At 54.4% G+C, this 25,006-nt stretch overlaps 2 protein-coding genes across 4 annotated transcripts in view; one reads left to right on the top strand and one right to left on the bottom strand.

The window, feature by feature from the left end:
- Positions 1-5,624, top strand: part of ST3GAL4 (ST3 beta-galactoside alpha-2,3-sialyltransferase 4) — a 32,791-nt gene extending 27,167 nt beyond the window's left edge. For 2 of the 3 annotated variants that reach the window (XM_065883028.1, XM_065883029.1), the window contains 5 exons: positions 49-144; positions 247-436; positions 1,105-1,248; positions 4,585-4,728; positions 4,981-5,624. In XM_065883028.1, the coding sequence (XP_065739100.1) occupies positions 49-144; positions 247-436; positions 1,105-1,248; positions 4,585-4,728; positions 4,981-5,067 (661 nt within the window). In that variant the 3' untranslated portion in view covers positions 5,068-5,624. The remainder of the gene's footprint in view (positions 1-48; positions 145-246; positions 437-1,104; positions 1,249-4,584; positions 4,729-4,980) is intronic. The other variant, XM_065883030.1, reaches the window with a different exon arrangement.
- An 8,919-nt stretch (positions 5,625-14,543) lies between these two features.
- KIRREL3 (kirre like nephrin family adhesion molecule 3) overlaps positions 14,544-25,006 on the bottom strand; it is a 119,502-nt gene continuing 109,039 nt past the window's right edge. Inside the window, exons 13-17 of the mRNA XM_065881617.1 lie at positions 24,771-24,806; positions 21,433-21,540; positions 19,276-19,385; positions 15,454-15,540; positions 14,544-14,987 (exon numbers count right to left, since the gene is read on the bottom strand). Coding sequence (XP_065737689.1) covers positions 14,544-14,987; positions 15,454-15,540; positions 19,276-19,385; positions 21,433-21,540; positions 24,771-24,806 — 785 coding nt within the window. The remainder of the gene's footprint in view (positions 14,988-15,453; positions 15,541-19,275; positions 19,386-21,432; positions 21,541-24,770; positions 24,807-25,006) is intronic.

Genomic DNA, 25,006 nt, shown 5'->3' with positions numbered 1-25,006 from the left:
CAGGAGCAGGGGCTCCTTCTGGGTCTTACCACCCTGTTCCCGGGGCAGCCTCAAGTGCCGCCGCTGCGTGGTGGTGGGGAACGGGCACCGGCTGCGCAACAGCTCGCTGGGAGAGGCCATCAACAAGTACGACGTGGTCATCAGGTCTGTATGAGCGTCTTCTGTAACAGGTCTTCTGTTTGGGGGCGATGGTAAACAGACCCAGTGGGATTCTAGGTGACGGGCATCCTCCTCCCTGCCGCCCAGGTTAAACAGCGCACCGGTGGCTGGCTACGAGCATGACGTGGGCTCCAAGACCACCATGCGTCTCTTCTACCCTGAATCCGCCCACTTCAACCCCAAAGTGGAGGACAACCCTGACACACTCCTTGTCATGGTGGCTTTCAAGGCCATGGACTTCCACTGGATTGAGAGCATCCTGAGTGATAAGAAGCGCGTAAGCGGAGACACTGGCGGGGGCGAGGTCGCAGCCTGGGGATGGGGACGCCGCCCGGGTCAGGCCCTGCCGCTCCATCCCGTGTGCCCACGGTCCTCAGGAGCCAGTACGGGGAAGTGTTCTACTGCAGGGGTCAGACAGCAGCAGCGAAGGGCACCCTAAGCTCGAGGCTGCTTGGGACAGAGAAGCTGCCAAAATATGTTTGCCGGGGAGAAGCTTGGCAGCAGAGGGACCAGCTGGTAGTCATCTCCAGGTGGAGGCACTTAGAACAGTCGAGATCTCTGTCCTAGGTGGACTCCAGAAAGTCCGCTCTGTCTCTTTGCCATCCAGTTGACAGCTGAACTGTCCGACTGTCCATTTTTTGCCACGTGTTCAGCTGGCCCCTTCTACCTACATGGCTATACTTGGAAGCGGGCAATGGTTGGAGCCCATACTCTACACACCATGTCACCTGGCCTCCCCTAGGGGGTGCCCCACTCCGCTCTCTCCCTCCTCCTCTCTTCTGGTCTCCTCTCCCACCTCTGGTGTAGGCCTCCGCGTCCCTCCCGTCACCCCGCACTCCCGAGGGCCTGTGCCATCAACACAGGGGCCCCGTCCCCTGGAGAAGCCCCTCCCCACCTCCCCGTTTCAACCCACTGGCTCTCTCCCTCCCAACCCCACCCGCCTAGGTGCGAAAGGGCTTCTGGAAACAGCCTCCCCTCATCTGGGACGTCAACCCCAAACAGATTCGGATTCTCAACCCCTTCTTCATGGAGATTGCAGCTGACAAACTGCTGGGCCTGCCGATACAGCAGCCATACAAGATTAAGCAGGTGATGATGGGCTGCAGACGGCCGGGAAGCCAGAGGGTTGGGGTTCTCTGTGGGAAGTAGGAGGGACTTCCTAGAGGCTCCAGAAGGCCAGGGAGGACCCCAGGCAAGGGGAAAACAATAGCAGAGACGGCAGCACACGGCCCCCAGGCACACACCTGTAATCAGAGGCAGGTATTCCGGCTTTTACAGCAAGGGAGGGCACACACTCTTGAGATGCTCGGGGGCATCTCCAAAATGGGGAGTCAGGGAAGGGTATTTTTAGGGCTTGGGGGCTAGAGGAAGAGGATGCCTTTGGCAGGCGCTGATCAGAATCTGTACACTGGGGATTTGCTGGGACAGTCAGTAGTCTTCTTTTGGGCCGCGGGCCGCACGGCTTGTGGGATTTTAGTTCCCCGACCAGGGATTGAACACGCACCCCCGGCAGTAAAAGCGTGGAGTCCTGGGTTTCCCTGGTGGCACAGTGATTGAGAGTCCGTCTGCTGATGCACGGGACGCGGGTTCGTGCCCCGGTCTGGGAGGATCCCACATGCCGCGGGGCGGCTGGGCCCGTGAGCCATGGCCGCTGAGCCTGCGCGTCCAGAGCCTGTGCTCCGGGGCGGGAGGGACCGCAACAGTGAGAGGCCTGCGTACCGCAAAAAAAAAAAAAAAAAAAGAAGTAATGATCAGACATAGACAGGACTCACGGTGCTACCTGCTGTATGGCCTTGGGCCAGTCAGCCACTCAGAGCCTTGGTTTTCTTATCTGTGGGGTGGGGAAAATAGGAGTACTGACCTTTTAAAGCCATTCTAGAATTTAAAAAGATAATTACGTAATGTGCTTATCACGGAGACTGGCACACCGTGAATGCTCGATAAATAGTTGCCAAGTTTTGAATAAACGATTTTATTCTTTCTTTTCTTTTTTTCGGCCGTGCTGCATGGCTTGCGGGATCTCAGTTCCCTAACCAGGCAGGGATCGAACCTGGGCCACGGCAGTGAAAGACCGGAATCCTAACCACTTGGCCACCAGGGAGCTCCCCACGATTGTATTCTTTACTGAATATCTACTACGGTTCAGCTTCCTATGTTGAATGCCTGCTTTTGTGACTGCTCAGCACCTGGCCCCAAGTTTGCATGCATGGGGAATAAGACATGCCCTCTGCCCTAAGGAAACTCAGTCTAGCGGAATAGATGTGCAGGATGCAGCCTGGAATGGCAAAGCGCTCCGATCAAGGGTTGTTCCGAGTGCTGCGGGGTCTCAGAGGAGGGGCGGAACTCTGCTTGGGGTTGTCTGGAGGTGGTGCCACCGGAAGAGGTGGTACTGGAGCTGGGCCCTAAGGGGTCGTGGGGCCCATCAAGCAGAGAATTGGGGAAAGGTATTTCATTTGGCAAAAGACCACACAGCGCCCCTGGCACTGAGTTCTAGTGCACATGGAGTCGGGTGGGGGGCGGCAAAGAGGAGTTTTCTGGCCCTGGTGGCAGATGGTGAAGGCTAGAGAGGGAAGCCGGAGATTAGGACCAGAACCCAGCTCCTGGCAGGAGGAAGAGGGAGAGGAAGGGATGAACTTGAGTTTCCTGTCGCTGCCTAACAGATGACCACAGTTTAGAGGCTTAAAACAACACCCACGTATTTGGCTTATAGTTTTGGAGGTCAGACGTCCGGTACAGCATGGCTGGGTTCTCTGCGTAGGGTATACAAGGCTGAAATCAAGTTGGCAGCTGGGCTGCGTTCTTGTCTGGAGGCTCGGGGGGGTGAAATTTGCTTCCAAGTTCATTCTTGTTGTTGGAAGAATTTGCTTCCTTGTGGTTGCAGGACCGAGGTCCCCATTTCCTGGCTGGTTTTCAGCCTAGGGGTGGTACCCTCAGCACGTAAGAGCTGCCTGCATACCTTGCTGTCTGGTCCCCTCCATCTTCAGGCCAGCAACGCATGATGAGCCCTCTTGTGCTTCACACCTCGCACTTCCTCCACTGCTGATCTCTAGACCCGGATATAAGAGCTCATGAGATCAGGTCAAGCCCACCAGGACTGTGTATTTTACAGTCCACTGGGCCACATTAAGCAATACCATACAATGTAGTAGATCTCGTCGTATTCGTAGGTTACACGCACTCTCAAGGGCAAGGGGTCATTGGGCTTCATCTTAGAATCCTTCTGCTACAGCATTTCTTTTAAGGTGAAATTGAGAGATTTGTGACAATTCTAGGTTTCCAGCACAACTAGGTGGACGGTAATGTGTTTAACAATTACAGGAATACACGGGGAGAGAAGAGTTTGCTAGAAGGTGACACATGTGTGGTTTGGCAGAGGTCTGAACCGGATGAGATAACACAGTGGCGGTGAAAGCAACAGGGCTGAACTGGAAGGCTGGGGCAGGCGGTGACATGAAAAGATAGGAGAGCTCAGAAAGGGAAGCTGGGGAACACCTGGCCTTAGGGGATCTGACAAGGTCTGGGGAGTGGAAGGCAGGTCATCCCTGCTGAGGAAGGCGGTTTGTGAGGTTAGATATCAGGTGGCCCGTCCCCGTGGATGGCTCAGGGGTGGAGAAAGTGAGGTCCTCACAGCAGCCCATACGGTAGGGGGTGGGGGAGGTACTGCTGTCCCCACTTTATAGGAGGGAGAGCCCACCCTCATGAAGGGCACGCAGCCCGGAAATGTGAGAGCCTCGGGGCTTCCAGGAGAGGTGAGTTTCTCCAAGACGGAGAGCAGAACCTTTCCACTCCTTGAGTGACTTGTTTAATGGTTGTAAGCCTCAGTTCCCCATTTGGAAAATGGGGCTAATAATACCATGTACCTCAAAGTGTTTTTGTGAGGACTGGATGAGGTGACATATGGGATGAAATACTTAGCATAGTGTCTGGCACATAGCAGGTGCTCCGAAAATCGTAGATGTTATTATTACTATCATTTTTGTCATCTTGATTGCCATCATCATCCCCAAAGGCCCAAACCCTCCCCAGACGTGTTGAGCTATAGTAGGCAGTATGGTAGCCACGAGCCACATGTGGCTTTTTTTTTTTGGTTTTTGTGGCTGCAATGCACGGCTTGCAGGATCTTCGTTCATCGACCAGGGATCAAACCTGAGCCGTCGGCAGTGAGAACACGGAGTCCTGACCACTGGACCACCAGGGAATTCCCCACACGTGGCTATTTAAATTTAAATTTTAATTAAAATTGAATAAAAGAAAAAGTTCAGTTCCTTAGCTGCATGAGCCCCGTATGGCTCGTGGCTGCCATACAGGACAGCACAGATGCAGAACATTTCCATGATACTAGAAGGTTCTGTTGCAGAACGCTGGCCTAGAGGTGCTGAAAGAAGCAGGCTCCCTCTAATACCTTCCCCACGCTTTGTCCCTCAGAAGCCCACCACAGGGCTGTTGGCCATCACCCTGGCCCTCCACCTCTGTGACCTGGTGCATATTGCTGGCTTTGGCTACCCAGACGCCCACCACAAAAAGCAGTCCATTCACTACTATGAGTATATCACACTCAAGTCCATGGTGGTAAGTGGTCCCTGCTGGTGAACTGGGGACACTGAGGGAGTGAGGGTGGTCCCAGAGATGGCTCACCGAGAGGTCACACAGAGAGTCAGAACTAGAACCAAGGCATCTGGACTCCCAGGCCAGCGTCCCCTGTATTCTGTCTTCCTTCCGAGAGCCGGCGTGGGGAATGGAGCTCCCGGGGTGTGGGCTTACGGGGAGGGCCAGGTAGCTGCCTAGGAGTTCCTCAGTTGGCTTCCTTGGCTGTCTCCACAGTGGTCAGGCCACAATGTCTCCCAAGAGGCCCTGGCCATCAAGCGGATGCTGGAAATCGGAGCCGTCAAGAACCTCACGTACTTCTGACTGGGCAGGAGCTGTACCCATCCGTCTGCTCACCCTGCTGAGTGCCCCCATCCATGGCTATGGGGGGTGCCTGGTGCCAGCTTGGACTCACCCTCCCCTGTGTGGGTAGGAGGAGGCCAGGTCTGAGACGAGGCTGTGTCCCTGGCGGCTCCGGTGGAGGCCAGATCGAGTCAGGGTGGCGGCCCTGAGGCAGCAGGAGCCCTGCCAGGCACGGGGCTTGTTGCTGTGGCATCCCCTCTCTGCCAGCGCCAGGAGATTATTTAACGGGCTATTTAATTAAGGGGTAGGAACATGCTGTGGGCTGGCCCCATGGCATCCAGAGAAGGGGGCATATTACAGTGTTCTGCTCCCTTTTTACACAAAAGTGATGGACCCACTACGGCCTAGACCCAGAGCAGGCCTCCCAGGAGGGCGAGGCGTCTGGAGCGGGCGGTGCCCTCTAGAGAAGGGCTGCTCCCTCCCAGCGGGCATGGGAAGAGCACTGGCACAGGGCTTCTGTGGAGGAGAGGACCTAAAAGGGGTTTCAGACTTATTAAACTATTTTTCCTAAAACAGAAGCAGCTGTGATACCCTGTGTCCTGTCAGAGTAAAGAAGACACGGCTGCGTAGTGGGCCACAGCAGTGGGTCCCTCTCCCGGCAGTGGACAGGCTTGTTAAAGACCCACTGAGACCCAGGGTGGGCCAGGGTCATTGAGGAAATAATCATTTACTGAGTGCAGTGCTTGGTGCTCGTGCTTTGTCACCCTGGCGTAGCAGGCGGGCAAGTGGTGCTCCGAGCAGCCCTGTCTGCTGGACACCGAGCCTGGCATCTGCATCCTGGTTTACTTTCCAGAGGTAGGGAGGGGCAGGAGGATGCCAGGGTGGGGTACCAGCACCCTCTTCCACCTCCCTTCCTCTCCCTCACCAGCCTCTTTTCCAAAATCTCATTCTGGGAGGTGTGTGTTTGAGGACAGGGGTGGAGACACACAAAGAAAGCCAAGTTTCCCTTCTCAGATTAAGTGGGAATCATGAAATGGAGTGTACAGAAAGTCCTGCCGGTGGCCCCGGCAGCCGGAATTGGGATGGGCGGGGCATGGGGGGCGTCTGAGGGCTTGGCAAGGCCTGTCAGCCAGTCGCCGAGCCACAGGATGAAATGCTTTTGCCATCCCCCAGTCTCTAGAATTGAGAGAGCCCTGCCGTTTGCCTGTCTCTACCCTTGCTTTGTTTCTCATCTCCCCAGGTCCTGCTTAGCTGCCAAGTGGGCTTCCTGCCACTCTCACAGCTGTTCTTTTACATCTGGAGCCAGGAGGGAGAGCTGGACCTCCCCCAGAGGGAAAGGGACTCACAGCTGTGTTCCTGGCTTTCTTGGAAAGAGTTGAGGCCTTGAGGTTTTGAGACAGCAAGGCTAGGACAGGACAGATAAAGAGGGGCAGAGATTTGGGAGCAACAGAGGACCCGTTGCAATGGATGGGCAGAAGCCTGGCAGAACACTTTTGCTAGCTGCTCTCCCCCCAGGGGAGACAGGGAATTCTGAGAGCAAACTGGGCTGCAGCCCCAAGCCCCCTCCCCTCTCCACCACACGGGCCAGCTTCGTCCCCCAGGCTTTGTCCTGGGGGGCCTTGCTGACTCGGACAGGCGTCACAGGCGTGAGTATGTTCGGGGATCTCAGCTCTGCTGATTCCTGATGCTTCTCCAGCTGCTTCTCGTAAGGGTATGCATGGGAGTGTCCAGTTCTCCGTCCAGGCCATTGAAAGTGGCTGTCAGCACGTATGATCCAGCTGGACTGGGGCCACTGCCTGTTACTGAATGTGCCTAAACTCGAGCCAGAATCCAAACTCATACCCCTGCCCCAAACTCCACACACACGCGTGCAGACACAGGAGCGGTTTACATTCTTGCGTGAAGCCTGTGACACCACATGCAGACTAATCACATCCACACGTGAGTGTGTATGGGGAGGGGGTGTATACTCCCCAAACTGGCCATTGTTCCCTGGGGGGTGTGCATTCTCCAGGTTGCCCCAATCTAGGTGGATGGAGGCAGCATCACTCAGCTAAGGAGCAGGCAGTGGAGCTATGATGTGGACTTGCTGGATGGGGTTTTTTGGCGGTCTGAGAAAGGAACTTTCATTCTTCAGTTAGCCCGACCGATGTGAATGAACCGCCTGCCAGCCAGCCTGTCTGGTCCTGATTAAACCGTGCCCCGAAAAGGAGACAGGCAGGGAAGCAGGGCACAGCAGAGGGAAGGCACTTGGGTGCAAGCCCACAAATCCGGGTCCTCCACCGGGCTCTGTCACTTAATTCTGGACGACCCTGGGCTGATCACTTCTCCACGTCTCTGCTCCAATTCCTACATCCCTTGAAACAAGAGGGAGGGTCCAGCCAATGAGGACCACCTCTGCCGGAATTATCTGGGCATAATCTAAGAAGGGAGATTCTCGGGTCTTACCCAGGCCGCTGCGGGTACGGCCCAGGAATCTGCAATTCGAACAAGCACCCGCAACCACTGCTTCGGTCGTCTAGACTACAGGATGATCTCACGAACCTCTTCCAACTCAACGGTCTGCGTGTACAGCCCAGCCTAATCCCCGAAGCCCTTGAGCTGCGTTAATTAGGCGCACGCGCGGTTTTCTTCGGCAGGCGGGGGTGGAGGCGGGGGCGCGCATGCGTCGTCCGCGCGGGCGCGGGATTGGCCCCTTCAGAGCGGCGCTCCACCGCGGAGCGCGCGGGAGCCTCCCTGGCAACGGCAACGGCCTGGCAACGGCCGCCGAGGCCTCGCCCGCCTGCCCGGTTTGCAGCGGAGCCGCGGTTTTCCCAGCGGGTGTCTCCCTGGGCTCCTCTGAGCTCCCGCTCGGCCTCGGTCACGTGACTTACGTTGACTTCACCGCAGGGGCGGGGGTGAAACAGACTAGGACTGGGAGGGAGCGGAGGATATGTGCTCCGTGCAGACTGTGAGGTCCATCTCTCTCCTCCACAGAGGCCTGGAGAAGACGCGGGACTCCCAGCGCGACCACCTAGCTGGGCAAGACAGAGTTTAGGTCTTTATCTAGCCCAGGAACACATTGAAATGATATTCTATATTCACATCAAGTGGCGTGTCTTAATTTTGAACACTTCGGGTTTTATTTACACTTTCCGAGGACATGACTACATCCAACTGCCTTACCCCAGAGACTGGCCAGCCTGCGAAAAGTTTGAACTCGGAAGCAGTTCTGTCCGTGAGGCAGTTAGGTGTAAGCGCATACACAACCGTGCTCTGCCACGTAATCTGTAAACTAGTGATGCCTGTCTCACAATGAAGTTTTAAGGATCTAGTGGGAATATGTCTGGAAGAACATTGAGTAGACTGTAAGGTATGACATAAACATTAGATTGGAAAGCTACCTTGCGTAATGGAAAATACCGGAAAGCATATGGAACAACTGAAGTCCATCTGAAGGGCCAAACGTACGCCCAGGTATGGCTAATTACAGAAAAGTCTTTGTCTTCGAGTCACCCACAAGCTAAGGAGAGGAAGGTTAAGACATTGGTGAGAGGACTCGAATGCGGGCTTCGCAGAATCCAACAAAGAACTGTGAGTTCAAACTGCTCTCTGGCAGTGGCTTTCAAGTTGAAGTCAGATGCTCTTAGGGGTTTTTGGAGAAAGGGATTTCTTGGGTGGCATTATCCCGTTTCCATGGCATGCAGCATACCAGGGTAGGTTCCTAAACTAAAGTTGAGAAGTACATCTTCAGGGTTGGTAAGCTCTCCGCTAAACCATCTGACCGTTTTGATGTCTTAATTATAGCTTCAGAAAACTATTTGTTGTTAGTTTTGAGCATTTCCATGGTTTTGTACCAGACGTGGTTCCAGGAAATCTTTCCAACTTAAAAGTTTGAGGAGGGATCTATGTGTGTGTATGTCAGTAGGTATAGCCTGTTTTCCTGTCCAGTTCTTCCTCAGGGACCTTCCCTCTCTTGTTAGAGTTTGTGGAGATCCTGCACCCGGGAAATGAAGCGGGGAGATGAACCTTGGGTCTCATTAAATGTCAGATTTGGGGGGAGCCCAAATGTGCTGGAGGGCTCCACCTCTTAAAGTAAAGGGATTGCTGGGAGCAGGTTGGGAAGACCACAGTCCTGTCTAGGAGGGTCAGCACAGAGGATCTGACAAAAGTTTTTAGGGAAAACTGAACTTTGGGAGCCAGATTTCAGGTTCCCGGGGAAGACCAATCGAAAGTGCTGCACCCCTCAACAGAGGCGCTGTTTCCTCTGGAGAATCTTGCAAGACTGGGCGGGTGGAGCTGGCGGAGTGAATGAGAGAAATCACCCCAGGGGAATCGAAGTTGGAATTACTGAACTAAGCTGTTCCAGAACCGTCTGTTATTCTGGGGTTTCCTAAAACACTACTTATGTACATCACCAACTTTAACACTTAAGGAGTGTCTTCACTTGCTTAAAAATGTGTTTCTCTCCTGAGGAAAAATATCACAAGGGGGCAAGTCCGGTAGGGAGATTCTCTCCAGTTCTGCTCTTTTTCTCTGTAGATTTCTGTTCCACTTGCAGCCCTCCATGGCAAGAGAGCTAGGGAAACTTTTAAATAAAACTCAGGAAATTCTCATCTGAAAATTCTGCTGTAGAAGTCCTGAATCCTTACCTGTATCACTTTATCTCGAATGCCTTCTTTGTTCCGTATTTCTCCCATTGGTGTCATGAATTTGTTTTCTAGTCCTTGGGCAGCAAGGCTGTGGCCCTTTAATTTCTTCACAAAGGTGGTGAAGGTGGTACCTTGAGCTCAGTCCCCTTGAACTTTTCTTCGCCTAGTTGAGGGGAGATGAATCCATTCAGGGGGAATGAATCCCTGTATTCAGCTCCTATCCTGAGTAGCACTTTTCCTCTTGCATAATGGAGAGTAGATTTCAGAGAAGGTCTATTTAATAAGACCCCACTTCTCCCTGAGAAGACCTGTTTCCTGAGACTTCACATACCTTGTCTTTGAACATGAATACTTTAGATTCACCACAAAGAAGACAGCTATTAAGGAGCATTATATGAATGTTCTCGTAGCATTCCAAGATATTTCCAAGGGTCATAGATTGAGAAGCAGTGGAAGGAGATTCCTTTGTGTGACCGGGGCTCCCTGATCAGTGAGCTCAAGGGAGGCTTTTGGCCCAAGGTCTGCAGCTGTTCCGGCCCCATGGGTGGGCCGAGCAGGCTGGTCCAGAGAGGAGCTCTGGGAACATGGAATGGCAGGCAGATATGGGCACCTGGGATGTAGACCAAAACTCAACAATGGATCCTGTGAATGGCATGTGTTCACAGAAGGCCTTTTAAAGATGAGGGCTGGGGTAGGCATGAAACCACAGGGCCTGTGGTCCGAAAGCTTTCAGCGTATGTCCAAGACTTTGCCGATAAAGAGAAGGAGGAGACAGATCCAGGAAGAACAGCAGTTAGAGAGGGAAAGAGTGGGTGGTCCTCTCCCTAAAACACAAATGGATTCATCCAGGAAAACAAATCCTTATTTGTTTTTTCCCAGTTTATGACCTAGTTAGGAAGGTGGAAACATAGCGGGTTGGGGAAAAGATGATTAGAGCCTTACTGGGCGTAAGAAGTAACTGTCAGAGCAAGGGAATGTTTTATCAGTGACTCTCAGAGATCGCTTGTAGTTCCGATGCTGAAGCTGGCCTGTGGTTACAGCTCCTAAAAGCAGCTTCCATAAGAGGCTTCTAAAAGGCTTTTTTAAAGGGAAAGTAAACGTCAAGATTTAGTTGAGATGTCATCAGTTTATGTCTAAACATTCATGTTTCTTTAAAGCAGGCACCCCAAGTGGTATTTTAAATAAAAATCTCTATGCAAATTAGGATAGTTTTTATTTAAATATTTATACCTTTATTTTAATAAAGAGTTGATTTTATAGGGAAACTTACTAGAGAAGAGACTAATCACAGGACTCCCCCTCATCTTTTTTTTTCTGGCGCCATCATAAACAGAGTACAATACCTGGGAAGGGCTGACGGGACTCCTGGAGTGTGTACCTGGCGATTTCAGTTCTGATCCCGTAATAGCAAAGGCCACGGTGCCTCGTGTATGCCGCCCCCATATAGAAAGCGAGAAGCGGAATTCCCGTTGGCTCTTTTCTCCTGTTCTGAGAAATCTCCCAAGGGCTGCTTCACATTTGCTATTATTTCCCCCTGTTCCTCTCTACTCCGGAAGCTCAAAGGCAGCTTCAAGGCCTATTCCTTTAGAACACTGTTTCAGTAGTCTCCATCAGAGACGGATTTGCTGTGGTGCTCTAGTGCTTTGTATGAGACCATTTCCTGTTCCATGAAAGTTGAAGACGTGATGGAAATAACCCTGGCCTTCCCAGACTGATAGTGAGCCCGAGAGTCAGAAACTGGGCCCCCATCCAGTGACTCGGAGCCAGTAACGAATTGTAAAGCTATCAGAAAACTGGATCCTGGCCTTGGGAGGGGTGGGGGTGATTTGATACACAGACGAGCTTTCCCAGGGAGTCGTGGTATTTCCAGGTCATTTGGGGACTGGCGGTAGAGGAGGCTAGTCCTGTTTTCCTACTGGAGCTGTGGCCTGTCCTTGCTCAGCCTGCCCCCGAGTGGGTCCCAGCTCATGGCCTTCAGCGTCGGCCGTTTTCATCTTATTCTAGGATGAAAGTGGCCTTGGGTTTGCACTGCAGGATGGAAACATTTCACAGAGGAAATCATATGTTTACATCTCTTGCTGTCACTTGTTAGCTCTGTGACCTTGGGCCGGTCTTCTTTAAGTTCACTCCCTCGTCTGTAAAATGGTAATACTTGGTAGAATTGTGAGAATTAAATGATTACAAACGTGAAGCACTCATTTCAGTTAATTTGAAATCACCTACAGGGAAATTCAGGGCTTCCCACTGCCTTAATTTTTTTTTTTTTTAACACTTCCCTTTACCAGCTTTCTTGTCCCCTCACTCCTACGTGAGAAGTAAATGGACTCAGAGGGGTTGAAGGATCCACACTCAGTCCAGCATCCTTCTCAGTGCCTCAATGGTCCAAAGGCCACCAGAGCCTACTGATTTCCCCTGCCTATGTTCATCTCTTTCACCAGGGCCTTACTTCTGATCTCCTACCCTTTCGGCAATTCTTTGCTGTGTTTGTGCCTCGGAGAGAGCTCAGGGAGTGGGCCCCGTGTAGCCGGGTCTTGACTGTGCAGCCCCATCTTCCGTGACGTCCACGTTCCCACCCTGGGAGTGTCTGAGGCTCCCAAGGGAGAAGAGGGTTCTGTTCTCCAGGAGATCAGATTTCTTCCCTGTTCTCCAGGTTATTCTGTGCCATAACCTTGGGTTCCAAGAAAGAATGGGTACCTCCATCCTATTATAAGTGCTGTGTGTGAGGGGGGTAGGATGTGGGCAGGGGGTGAGGGACAAGGTAGGCTGTGGTGAGGCTTAGGAAGGAGATGTCCTGCCCACCTCCGAGGTGGGGAAGGCTAGGAGAAATGAATGGACAGATCCTCTTAGGTCATCCTCTTCCTTATTCTAGCACACCAAGGCATTTTGCATCTGATCTTAGATCCTTACTCCTTGCTGGCAAAGGCAAAACGTGTATGGGAAGGAAGAGAACTTGTCAAGATTAACCTGGAGCCCACAGGCATCTGTGCTGGGCCAGAAATGGTACCACGAGCAGGATGTGGGTCTGGGATGTACACTTACATTTCTCATCAGTTTCTACTACCTCAGGCTTGGGTGCTGCAAAGGAAGATATCCAAGGAGGTGGAGGGTTTTGAAGCAATAGGAAATATGGTGGAAGCAGAAACATCCTCTGGGTGGAGGCTCTAGGAAGGCTATGTATACCATCTGTGGGTGGGGGCCATCCAAGGCATCAGTGGAGGAAAGAAGCACAGGCTTTTGTGATGAAGGTTCCCATGGTGGGTAAGGACTCCCAGGGAGGTTGGAGGAGAAGGGTCTAAATCTGAGGAGGAAGCTCCAACCTTTGGGACAGTGTGGGTTCTCCAGAGTTCTATTTGAATCCTACTTGCAGAGGTAGCATCCTAACTTGGCCCTGTTTATCCACCCCAGCCTGTCTGCCATCACCACGGCAAGATTTCCACCCAAACAAAGCCGTTCTTAGAACATCATTTGAGTCTCAGAGCGTTGGGCTGCTTGGTGGCACAGGCTCTTTGAAGAGGGCCTCCTCCCATGAACCCCCGACGGAGGGAGCCGCCCTTGCAGAATATCGCTGAGAGAAAGGCCTAGAAGGACCCCTCCGATGTGCAGTCTGACCCCTTTGCCCCTGAGCTGTATTTGGCATGAGTCAGGTGGTTGGTGAGGCCCGGTTTCGTGTGCCCTCTGGGTTGGGCACATCTGCAAGGAGAGGAGTCTGCCCATAGGTCCTATTGTCACCATGACCAGAGCTCTCCACTGTCTGGGAAAACCAAATCAAAGCAGGGCAAGGAACCCTGCATTCCCAAAGCATCCTCTGAGCTCTTGGGGTCTTGCTGTGACTCTGTAGGAACAAAAGAGTAGAACGCATCTGTTGGAGGAAGGACCCCCAACCTTTATTCTCAGGTGGCAGGCAGGAGTGAGGTGCAGATATGCTTCCTCTCTCGCCCCAGGAGCCTCACTGAGGACAGGACCATGGTTCCTTGTGTGAATCTAGGCTCAGCTGAGAAGGTGAGTCTCATCACCTTAACGGCCTGCCCCCTAGTCCCCTCAAACCCCACAGATCCTGGGACACAGTCTCTCCAACGGCTGTTTAAAGAACCCTGACCAGAGAAGCTCACACTCCTTATATTGACTCCGAATGTGCAGAGGGGAGGAGGGGAGTACACGAAGCAGGGGCGCGTGGGGAGGCTCTGAGTCGCACAGCCTGGCGAGGGGTCCCCGAGTGTCACGTTCCCCCCTCCTTCCCTCCCCCTCCCTCCCAGACACCAGTCTCTGATTGGGCCAGTCCCACCTCAGAGTTGAGAGGCATCCAGTCCAAGGACAGAACTGTACGAGTGTGGACACGAAACACCGAACAAACTGGGGGTGGGCTCCGGGCCAGTGTGTCAGCCAGGGCCGTTCTGGCTTCTCAGCCTCTGGAGTCTGGACCAGGAGGGGCAGGGGGCGCTGAGGTCTCTGGGGCAGCTCCGTGCCGGCAAGCACTTGACGCCCTGCTCCCCGGGGCTGTACAGGAGCACAGGCACGGTGGGAGTCGGGAGAGGGCTTCCGGGCGGCAAGGGGCAGAGCTCCTCCGAAGCCCGGAGCCTGGACGGCAGTTTCATGAAAGCAGAGTTATAGCTGCCTCTGGAGCCTGTGGGAGGGGCAGGGAGAGGAGGGGCCGCCAGGAGAGGGCCGGGGGCCCGGGGCGGCCAGCACGGATCACACTGCACTCAGCGGCATCCTCTGACCACGTCCCCACCTCCACGCCCCGATGCCCTGCAGCTGGGCCCGCATTTGTGCTTGATCGGGCTGCTTCCGGGGTCCTCTGCAAAGGTCTCTGCAGAGCCAGGCCGAGGCCCCGCCCTCCCCGGCCCTCCCGCCCTCGGCCCGGGATCCTCAGACGTGAGTCTGCATCCGCCGCTGCAGGGGCCGGCTGGGGTCGGAGTTCTGGGAAGAGGACTGGGAATGGTGGGAGGAGGAGGCCGAAGCCTTGCTCGCCTTATCGAATTGCACGTAGCCGTCCTGCTTGCCGCTGCTGCTGACGCTGCTGTCACACTGCGTGTCCAGGAAGGAGCTGCTGTCGCTGAGCGAGCCCCGCTGGAACTCCCGCTCACAGAGCTCGATGGATGAGCTGCCCGTGCCCAGCACGAACCTCTGCCCGTAGTCGTAGAGGCGGCCCTGGCCGCTCAGCGTGCTGTAGATGTTGGTGAAGGACATGCCCGTGGGCACTCGCTGCTTGCCCGCGGGGCGCAGGTCCGGCTGGCAGCCGGACAGCGAGATGGCGGGGGTCGAGTGGTGCTCCTTGAAGGTGTTGACGCTGTAGTAGCCATTGGTGGGGTCCTGGGGGGCCGGGGGGAGAGCGGCGTCACAGCACCGGACGGGAGCCAGTCCCGCCGTCCATGGGGAGGGCCAGGGACAGACAGGAGGAAGGGGACAGCGGGAGAGGCGTTGAGGGGCGGTCGGTCGGGAGGGTCAGCCTGGGCAGGATGCTGGCAGGTGTTCAAGTGGGGTCTTGACCAGTACGTTTTGTTATTTCAGGGCAGCTCAAGGCCATGTGAAAGCCAGGCTTTCATTGTTTTTTGTTTTAGTCCGGAACTTGGAAACGGTATTAAAAACGTTATTGGTGAGGAGGTCGTGGGAGGGGAGAACCGTGAGAGCTCAACCTTAACTCTCTCAGCCCCTTGGTGTTGGGGCGAGAGAGCAGGTGCCTTTGTGGGGGACTGTCCCTTCTATCTGTGCCTGGATCTGGGGCCTGGGTCGTCAGAGCTGAAGACCAGGCGTGTCGTAACCCCGGGGCCCTTCTTACCTTCAGGTTCTGAAACTCCTTCTCCTCTTCTTTGAGCACCTCCAGCTGCTTCAGGACTGAGTCTTGCTGGAATTCACCCCGGTCCATCTACAACCCAGAAATCGCTGCTCAGTGGGTAGGAGGTGGGCTAATCGTCCACTTCCCCCAAGGAGAAGCCGGAGAAATGCACTCAAAAGATGCTTGCCATCTGTGCCTCCCCTCCCCGCCACCTCTCACTGCCTGGCCCCTGGAGGCAGGTGACAAGAACCCGGAGGAGATTCCAGATCTCACTGTTGTTCTTGGACCCCTAGCCCCACCCCTCCTGAGAGCCGGAGACAGAGAGGTGGGTGGGTGCAGGGCAGGTCTCTAAGACCCACCGTCTTCCTTCCCGTGGGCTACGGTTATCTCCTCCAGAGATCTTGCTTTGATTCGGTTTAATTCAGTGAGCCTTTATTGACTTCAGGCCAGGCATTGTGCTCAGGGCCAGGCAAACAGAGGTCAGGAGACATTACAGAACAGCTGTGCTCATCAGGGAGCTGGGCTTGTAGATAAACAACTGCAGAACCTCTGGGCAGGGGTCGGGGCCCCGCAGCTCCTCAGCGGGGCTAGGCTTCATGACGGGCTTGAGAAGGAATCAGTGAATAACTACCTCTGAGGTGCTGGCAACTAGGGCCTCACCTGCCATTCACAGCAAGGACTTAGATTATTCGAAGTTATCTTCCCGAACAGAGGCCGGAGAGCCTGGGGACAAGATCATTTCCTGTTTCTCTTTGGTTCTCCAGCACACCTGGTGCAGCGCCTTACACGCTGTGGTCATCGACCAAAATCCTTGCCGAGTGAAATCATATTTAATTGTGTTTTATTCATTCTTTGATTTGCCGGTGCCCGGCGTGGTGCGTGCCGTACAGTGGGACTGTCACAATCGTTATGTTTATGTCAGATGAATGAATGAAGTGGCATGGCGCTAAATTACTGGAAATTAAAAAAATAATTAGACTTAAGGTGAAAAGTAAGGCACACTTGGCGCACAGTGGGGTTATTAGTGAATGTGAACAGCCACAGTGGTTCCTGTCCTGTGGCACAGGATGTTCTTCCCATGTATCCCTTCTGCACATGACATGGTCTGGGCCAGGTTCCCACCCACTCTCAGAACTGGGCTGTGCTTTCTCCCTTGTGACTCACTTTCCTGATCTCTTTTTGGAGCCCCACAGAATCAGCCAGCGTGCTTCCATCCTGTCACTTCCCCACTAATGCTGCTTTTTTCATTTTCCAGTAAATGCTGTGGCTCTATCTGGATTGAGTTCTTCTCTTCCACCAGATTCAGCTTCTCAGCCCGCCTCTCCTCAGTGTTGGGGCTGTATCGGTGCCGGGGGTGAAGGGAGTGGCTGGACGAAGGTCTCCCCAAGGGGAGCCCTCAGCGTGTTTTTCTTATCTCCCACTCTTAACTGACCACTGAGTGACCCCCCTCCGCCACTTCCCTGAGGGTCTGGACTGGAGAATGGTGTGGAAACAGTCAGAGGCAGTCAGAATATCCCAGTGAGAGGGGATGCAAGGTCCCCAGGGGATGAAGGACAGGCGTGGGTACTTTCACACTAGACTCAATCAATCTCATCAACGGAGACGTCCATTCCTGCCCAGGTCTGGACTGTGGTCCCCTCCCTTGTAAGACTGACCGTTCATCTGTGTCAGACACTATGTTAGGTCTGGGCGAAGTAGACATTTGTCCCTTTGTCTTTGAGGAACGCTGGGATACCTGGGGAGGCTGACGTGTAATTAGAGAAATGCACTATGAAAGAGGAACGTGCAGAGTGTTTGGGGAGAGCACCAGGAAGTGCATAGCTCTGCCAGCCATGGTGGGGCAAGCCTGGAAGATTGTGGAAGAGGTGACATTTGAGCTGACTCTCGAAGGAGAATGTGAAATTCAACAGACAAAATCAACAGGCCGAGGGAAGAGCCGTGCAAAGCCTCCGAGGTATAAAAGACTCAAGGGCTGGGAACTGCAAGTTCTCCGGGGTGTTGGAGGGCTGGATGCATTTGGCAGGAAGATGGGGCTGGACAGGCCGGAAGCCGCTTCCTGCTGAAGGGTCTTGATGACCCGCCTGGTGCTGGAATATCAGGTAGATCTGGAGCCACCGAGGGTCTTTAAGTAGGATGGTAACAGGATCAGATTTGCATCTTAGAAGGACCCTCTGTGGGACTCTGGAGGGTGGAGAGCAAAGTGGTGAAAGATTAGAATGTGGGAGCACTTGGGAGGATGCTGCCATCGATCAGGGGAGCCGTGGTGAGGCCTGCACTTAGGAGTTATAGTGGAGAAGAGGCAGGGGCACAGCTCTGAAAAGATTCTGAAGTGGAATTGTCAGGACCTGAAAATCAACTGGATAGAAGAAGAGCAGCAGAGAAAACGTCATTTCAATTCACTAAACGTTGGTGAGCATCTGCCAGGGACCGTGGAAGGCTCTGGGGACACAGGGATGAGTAAGGCAGCTTGCTCACCATCTAGTGGAGACAGATAAGGAAACAGGTGATTTCACAGCAAAGCAAATAGCGACCGTTCCTTGAGCCCTCACTGTGTTCCACTGGCTCCAGCCTCTTCAGGGGTTCATCCACTGAGCCCTCACCCCGACCCCATGTACCATGACCTTCATCCTATCCTAGAAGAGGAGACTGAAGCACAGAGAGGCCCATGCTCTTGACCGACCTGCTTGCAGCTGTTACTCCAACATATTATAACCGTGACACAGTAGGCACCAGAGTTTTCTAGCAGAGTTTTCCGGGATTTTGTTTGGACAGATGGATGGGTGACGGTCCATCGAGGGGGCTCGGGAGGAGAAGCGGCCTTGGGGTTGCTGGAGAAATTATGAGTTTAAAGCCATCCAGTCCCCAAAGAGGAACCTATGCTTGTTGCAGACTTCTGGGGAGATGGGGGGAGCAGGGCATGTACTGGATGTTGATAATATCTATGTGTGGAGGATTATATGTTATATCACAACATCTTATGGCAATTATACACATCTTCTCTCCCTACTGGACAATGGGTCCCTTGAAAGCTGGGACTGCATCTTAGATGCCTTTGAGTCTCCGAGAACCCCAAGCACAATATAGTAGACACACAATAAATCTTTGTTGGCTGAGAATACGAGCACGCTTCGTTTTATTGCGCTTCACAAATATTTCATTTTTTATAAATCCAAGGCTTGTGGCAACCCTGCAGAGGACAAGTCCTTTGGCACCATTTTTCCAAGAGCATCTGCAGCTCACTTTGTGTCTCTGTGTCACATTTTGGTAATTCTTGAGAATTTAAGACTTTGTCATTATTATCATCTTTGTTATGGGGATCTGTGATCAGTGATCTTTTTTTTTTTTTTTCCTTTTGGCCACGCCTCACGGCACGTGGGATCCCGCGCCCCCTGCAGTGGAAGCGCGGAGTCTTAACCACTGGACCGTCCCTGTGATCAGTGATCTTTGATGTTACTATTCACTGAAGGCTCAGATGATGGTTACCAGTTTTTAGCAATGACGTATTTTTTTAATTAAGATAGGTACCTTTTTAAAGACATAATGCTATCGCACACTTCATAGACTACAGTATATAGTATAAACGTAACTTCTGCATGTACTGGGAAACCAAAAATTCCACGTGACTAGCTTTATTGCGGTCTGGAACCCAACCCACAGTGTCTCCTAGGTCTGCCTGTAGGTGCCTGGCCTGTTATGGGGGGGGAAGCACATCTTGCCTGATGCTTTGCTTGTCAGGAGCATCTAGAGAGCATCAGGAAGCCTCTGGTTCTGGGAGCTTCAGGGCGCAGAGGTCGGGGTGGGGCGGGGGTAAGATGACATTCTCACCATCAGCTGCTTGATGGTGGGCTGTTCCTCAGCCTCCCGGCCAGAGGCAGGCTCCTTGTGGACAATCTCCACCCGGATGTCATTCCTGGCTGACACGACACCCTTGAGATCTGGCCATAAAATAGGAAAGTGTAGACGACAGAATCAGTTGTCATCTCAGGCATTAGGGCCTGAGATGTCAAGCTCTCCCCTCCCCTCCAGCCCCTGAACTCAGCAGTTTCAGGGCCCACCTGGTAATAGAACCTGTCTGGACGTGCCGTGGGCTGTTGGGACCTCAGAGTACTTTCTCTGCTGGCTCCTGGTTGCACGATCCTCAGGCTTTCCCTGCCTCTCCCGTGGCATGGGTGGTCATCCCCAACCATTCGGCCACCTGGTCATCCTACTAAATTCTCACCTCCTTCTAGAAGTCTTCCCTGACCTACTCTACCAGGCTCTGATCTCTCCGTTCAGAGAATCACACATCTGTTAGAAAGGACCTTGAGATCCCATGGTCAACCTCCCACCCAAAGCAGAAATGTCCCTGCACTAGTGGTCCAGCTTCCGTAATGGAGAGCTTACGGCTTCTAGAGGAAGAAGCCGATTTATACCTGGAGAGCTCTGTTAGAAAACTCCTGCTGAAATATGCTCCCCCATGATGTCCACTGAGCGGGTGGTGAGGGAGGGCCTGAGACCGCATCACTGGGGGCCCTCAAGAGAGCAAGGCTGCTCAGCTTGGAGGGGAGGACACAGGCAACTTTCTTTCAACATGTGAAGGCTGCCAAGCAGAGGAGGGAGCAGGCTTACACTGATTGTTCTCTTTGTGCCTTCCGCTCATAGAATGTCAGAGCCGGGTGGGGCCCTGAAAGTCACATCAGCCGACCCCTTGCTATTACACAGGAGAGAACCGAGCCCTGGAGTGGCTGTGGCTTGCCCAGGGTCACGGGGTCGAAGAGGCGGGACCACAAGACAGTCTTTATTGTTCCCACCATCTCCGCCATCCCATTTACCCTTCCACGTGTCTGTCTAGCAAACGTAAGTTCAGAGCTACGCCAAGGACGGAGACTCCAGGCACACACGCGTGAAGAGTGCATCATGCAGCTCTATCTACAATAGCCAGGACATGGAAGCAACCTAAGTGTCCATCGACAGAGGAATGCATAAAGAAGACGTGCACATGTATACAACGGAATATTACTCAGCCATAAAAAGGAACAAAACTGAGTTATTTATAGTGAGGTGGATGGACCTAGAGACTGTCATACAGAGTGAAGTAAGTCAGAAAGAGAAAACCAAATACCGTCTGCTAACACATATATATGGAATCTAAGAAAAAAAAAACAAGGTCATGAAGAACCTAGGGGTAAGATGGGAATAAAGACACAGACCTACTAGAGAATGGACTTGAGGATATGGGGAGGGGTAAGGGTAAGTTGTGACAAAGCGAGAGAGAGGCATGGACATATATACACTACCAAACTGTAAGGTAGATAGCTAGTGGGAAGCAGCCGCATAGCACAGGGAGATCAGCTCGGTGCTTTGTGACCAGCTGGAGGGGTGGGATAGGGAGGGTGGGAGGGAGGGAGACGCAAGAGGAAGGGAATATGGGGATATATGTGTACATATAGCTGATTCACTTTGTTATACAGCAGAAACTAACACACCATTGTAAAGCAATTATACTCCAACAAAGATGTTAAAAAAAAAAAAAGCGCAACGCCAGCACTTTATGGCTAACAACTAAAAGACCTTCAGGAGTCCCCCCAGAGCAATTCCCTGAACCCCCCTTTTTTTTTTCCTGTGTGGGTGGCCTGCTTTTCTGGTTCGACTAGCAGATCTTGGAGGGCAAAGATCACCTCCCCGCACCCCCCCACCCCCGGGTTTCAGTACATTTCCCGATGGGTGGAGAGTGCTGTGTATGTTCAATCTGAGGTGCTAGCTGACGGCCCTGCTGCGTGAAGTTCACTTCCGTCCAGCTCAGCAGCAGTGGAGCGCCCGCTCTGTAGCAGATGCCGAGCAAAGCGCTGCATGTGAAAAGATGCGCGAGGCCCATCCCTGCCCCAGCAGCTCACGGCATTGGTAGGGCCCCTGCTCGCTGTACTCCTGCTTTTACTCCGGGGCAGTCTAAGCTGGCCTTTTTCTCTGCCCCCCTCCCTGAGCTCCCGGGTCTCCCTCCCGTACTTCTCTGGGAGCGGGCACAGCAGAAGGCCACAATGGTTGCCAGAAGGACGAGGAAGGCCACGCCAGCTCCTACGGCCACCCCGATGATGACGGCCATCGGCACAGCCTCTGTGGGAGAGAAGCAAGCAGGCTGATGAGGGAGCTGGGGCAGCCCACTCTCTCCCCCCAGATCTCACCCAGCTCCTGGGGCGCAGCCCCTGCCGAGCTGTGGCCAGACCACGGCGCGTGGGCGCTCCTGGGAAAGGCCACAGGGGCCTGCGCAGGCGCGGGCACAGTCCAACAGGGCTCAGCTCGGGCGGGACACGGTGTGGCGGAGAGGGCGGGCAGACCTGGGAAAGATGGCAGCAGTGGTGGGGGCAGAGAGGCACGCAGACACAGGGAGGGGAGGGGAGCGTGGGAGGTGAGAGGCAAGGTTGGTACGCTGAGCTCTCCGAGGTGATACACCAGGAGAGTCGTTAAGTCCTGGCTTTTCTTTGGAAAATGACCAGGGTCACTGCCGCTGTTTGTTCGTTTCGCTTTTTCCTTCGCTTCCCTTTCCCAGGTGCAGAGGGTGGACAATGGACAAGCAGCTTTTAGAGAGTTTTCAGGTCTGAGGCAGCTTCCCCTCCGGACCTGGGCATCACAGGTGGTAACAGCCAGGGGCCACGTCTTAGGGGCCAGAGGGCAGGATCACAGCTCCCTCCACCTCTTGTTCTGTTTTGTTTTGGTCGCGCTGCATGGCATGCACTTCCCCAACCAGGGATCGAACCTTGCCCCCTGCAGTGGAAGCGCGGAGTCCTAACCACTGGACCGCCAGGGAAGTCCTTCCCCCCCACCTCTTTAAGGAGAGATGCCCAGTCCTGCCCCCTCCTCTCCTGGGCCAGTCCTCTGGGCAGGAATCCCGGCACCCCACCCCGCCAGAGAGGCACCTGGAACTCCAGCTAGGCAAAGCTTCCCTCCCTGCTGAGTTCCTGTACTCTGTCTCCTGCCCTAGCCAAGTAGAGATGGGGGTGGGGAGGGTGATGTTAGGCTGGGGTGGGCGCTCTTCCAGACAGTCCTGACCCTTCTGTGTCTGCAGAGGGGGCCTGAGCATATGATGTGGGACCCTGAGTAGTCCATGGGGGGTTAGAACTAGAGAACGCAGGGGCAGGAGAGCTTAGGGCTCAGAGAGTCCAAGCCTCCCATTTATAGATGGAAACCTTGAGGTCCAGGGAAGTCAAGTGACTTGGTTAAGGACACACAGCTACAGCAGAGCCAGTGCAAATCCACGTCTCCTCTTATCTGCCCCCCTCATCCTGCCCAGCTCCGCACCCTGCGTCCCATGGCATCCTACAAATCTCACATCCTCTGTGCCGCCCAGAGCAGCGCACTTTACCCTCTTTTCTTCATCTGTAAAACGGGATAATCACAGTGCCTGCCTCAGGGGCGCGTCTGGGGTTTAGGTGGGTGAACGCAGGCAGGTGAAGGCTGGCACAGAGCCTGGCACCCAAACCGATCCCAGCCTTTGCCCTCGTGTCTGTGTGGGAAGGAGGACCGCAGCAGATACAAGGATAGGAAAGTTCCTTTCTGAGACTCAGCTGCTGCCCCTACCCCAGGCTCTCAGTGTGGATGACTGGGGACTCCAGGTATCTGTCCTGAGCTGGAGGTTGGCCTCTCGCCTCTCACTGTCGTTTTCTTTAAAGAGCAAAAGAAAGGAAGAACCCCGCAGACCCTGGCCCCTGGAGATGCTGCTGGGAGGGGGTGTGGTCCCTCTCCCGGAAGGAGCGCGTGTCCAACGGTTGGCAGTGTTGGCCGTCAGGCTGGGGCTCTCCTTCCAGCCCAGGACTGGCACACTGGTGCATTCATCACCTGCCTACTGGAGCCCGAGACCCCTGTAGGGGGCGCAGGGGAGGCGACGGGGAGGAGGTGGGTGCAACAAACACTCGGGGACTGAAAATGGAAGGCGTTTGGGCTGGTCTCAACAGTCAGGGGTGAGACAATGGACTTGACCTCGCCAGCCCTGCGGGCTTGCTCTGACAGTGAGACGGCCCTGTCTCTAGGTTTGAATTTCTCTAGGAAAGGGAAGCCACGTTGGAAGTTCGTTGCTTCCATGCTTTTGGATTTTATTAATTTGAGTTGAATTCAGTTTCTCCGAGATTCCTAGGGCATTTCCTTGGAAAACTCGGGTCTTGTCTCAGCTGAGCTCAGAGCCAAAGGATGACGGTGGAAGGGTCCTTAACCTCTCTGGGCCTCAAGGTCTGTGAAACCAGAGAACCAGGGAAGCGGTATCTAAGGCAGCTGTGCCTCTGGCACCCACATTTCCTTAAGTTGTTAACAGCTGGGAGGTCGTGGTGGTAGCCATCTTATCTGGAGGAGAGGGCTGTCCCGAGTGGGTGGGCGGGGGCAGAGGGAGAGGGTCCTGGGCGGGGGACCCAGGGTGCAGGCACAGAAGAGATGGAGACAGAGGGTGACACCAGCTCAGCACCAGGAGTGGCCCTGAGGGGCGTCAGGGAGAACACAGCAGGAGTTGATATTGTGTGCCCGCCTTGAGCTGGCCTGTGCCTGGCCTGTTGCTCTTTAAGGGGCTGTCCGCCCAGAGGGGAGGGGCTGAGCGGGACCCACCAGGGACTTGCTGAAGCGCCTCCTGGGCTGGTGTGGCAGGAGAACTAGGGCAGAGGACCCCTCATCTTCGTCATGGCCTTTGCCGACCCTGTAGGGTCTGGCTTGCCATGTCCTGATTCTCTTTTCTGGGTTTCTCCCTGGAGGGTGGGGGGCAGTTGTCTCCTGTGGGGTCTCCAGAGAGAGCAACTCAACCCAGGGAGCCTGGTGACCCCTTTTGCTGCCAAATCCCCAGGGAGAGAGGCACTGCCCAGCGGCCTCAGCCCGGTGGTGAGATGACAGCTCCACGGGGAATGCAGGAGTGCGGGAAGGAGCCAGCCAGCAGAAAGCACGGGGTCAGCATGGGTTACGCAGGCCACAGCCGGGCTGGGCGGCCCAGGTGTTCTTGGAAGCGATGGCCAAGCTGGTGGTGATGGTGAGAAGCGGAGTCAGGTGGGGGTGAGCTGACCTCAGGGGGAGGAGTCAGGGCTTCAGAAGAGGAGGGGTGGGAGGAAAGACGGGGGAGAAGCAAGTGCCCTGGGCTGCCAGGAGCCTGCGGTGGGGGGGCGGGCAGCGACAACGGAGACAGGTCTCGGGGTCTCTAGACCCGTGCTGCCTGGAGGCTCTCTCCCTGCTGCTCTGACTGCACTAAAGCCTCAAGATGGGGGAGGGCAGAGAAGTTAGCGGCTGCCCTGGCCTCCCGACCCACACTGTGGGCTCCCTCCCCCTCTAGCCCAGCAGCCCCTTCCCCCATCCCGGGGAGTCTCATGTCTCCTTCGTACCTGCTTCCAGCCCGGCTCCCGACTTCATTTCCGAACCTGTTTGGAAATAAAGCAAGAGTCCACAGCCAGGGCCTGGCTGGCCAGGGTGGGGTGGGAATGGGGGCGGGGGCGGCCCTCTGGAGGGTCTGGGGTGGTTGGGGGCTCCCTCCTGCATCACATCTCCAGGATGCCCCACAGATCCGGGCTGGCCGAACTGAACCCGGAGTTCGTTCAGACTGACTTAGGGACTCCAGACG

Source organism: Phocoena phocoena, chromosome 8 (genome assembly GCF_963924675.1).
Source record: "Phocoena phocoena chromosome 8, mPhoPho1.1, whole genome shotgun sequence".
NCBI lineage: Eukaryota > Metazoa > Chordata > Mammalia > Artiodactyla > Phocoenidae > Phocoena > Phocoena phocoena.
Note: the sequence above shows the minus strand (reverse complement) of the source record. Positions and strands in the feature narration are given on the sequence as shown.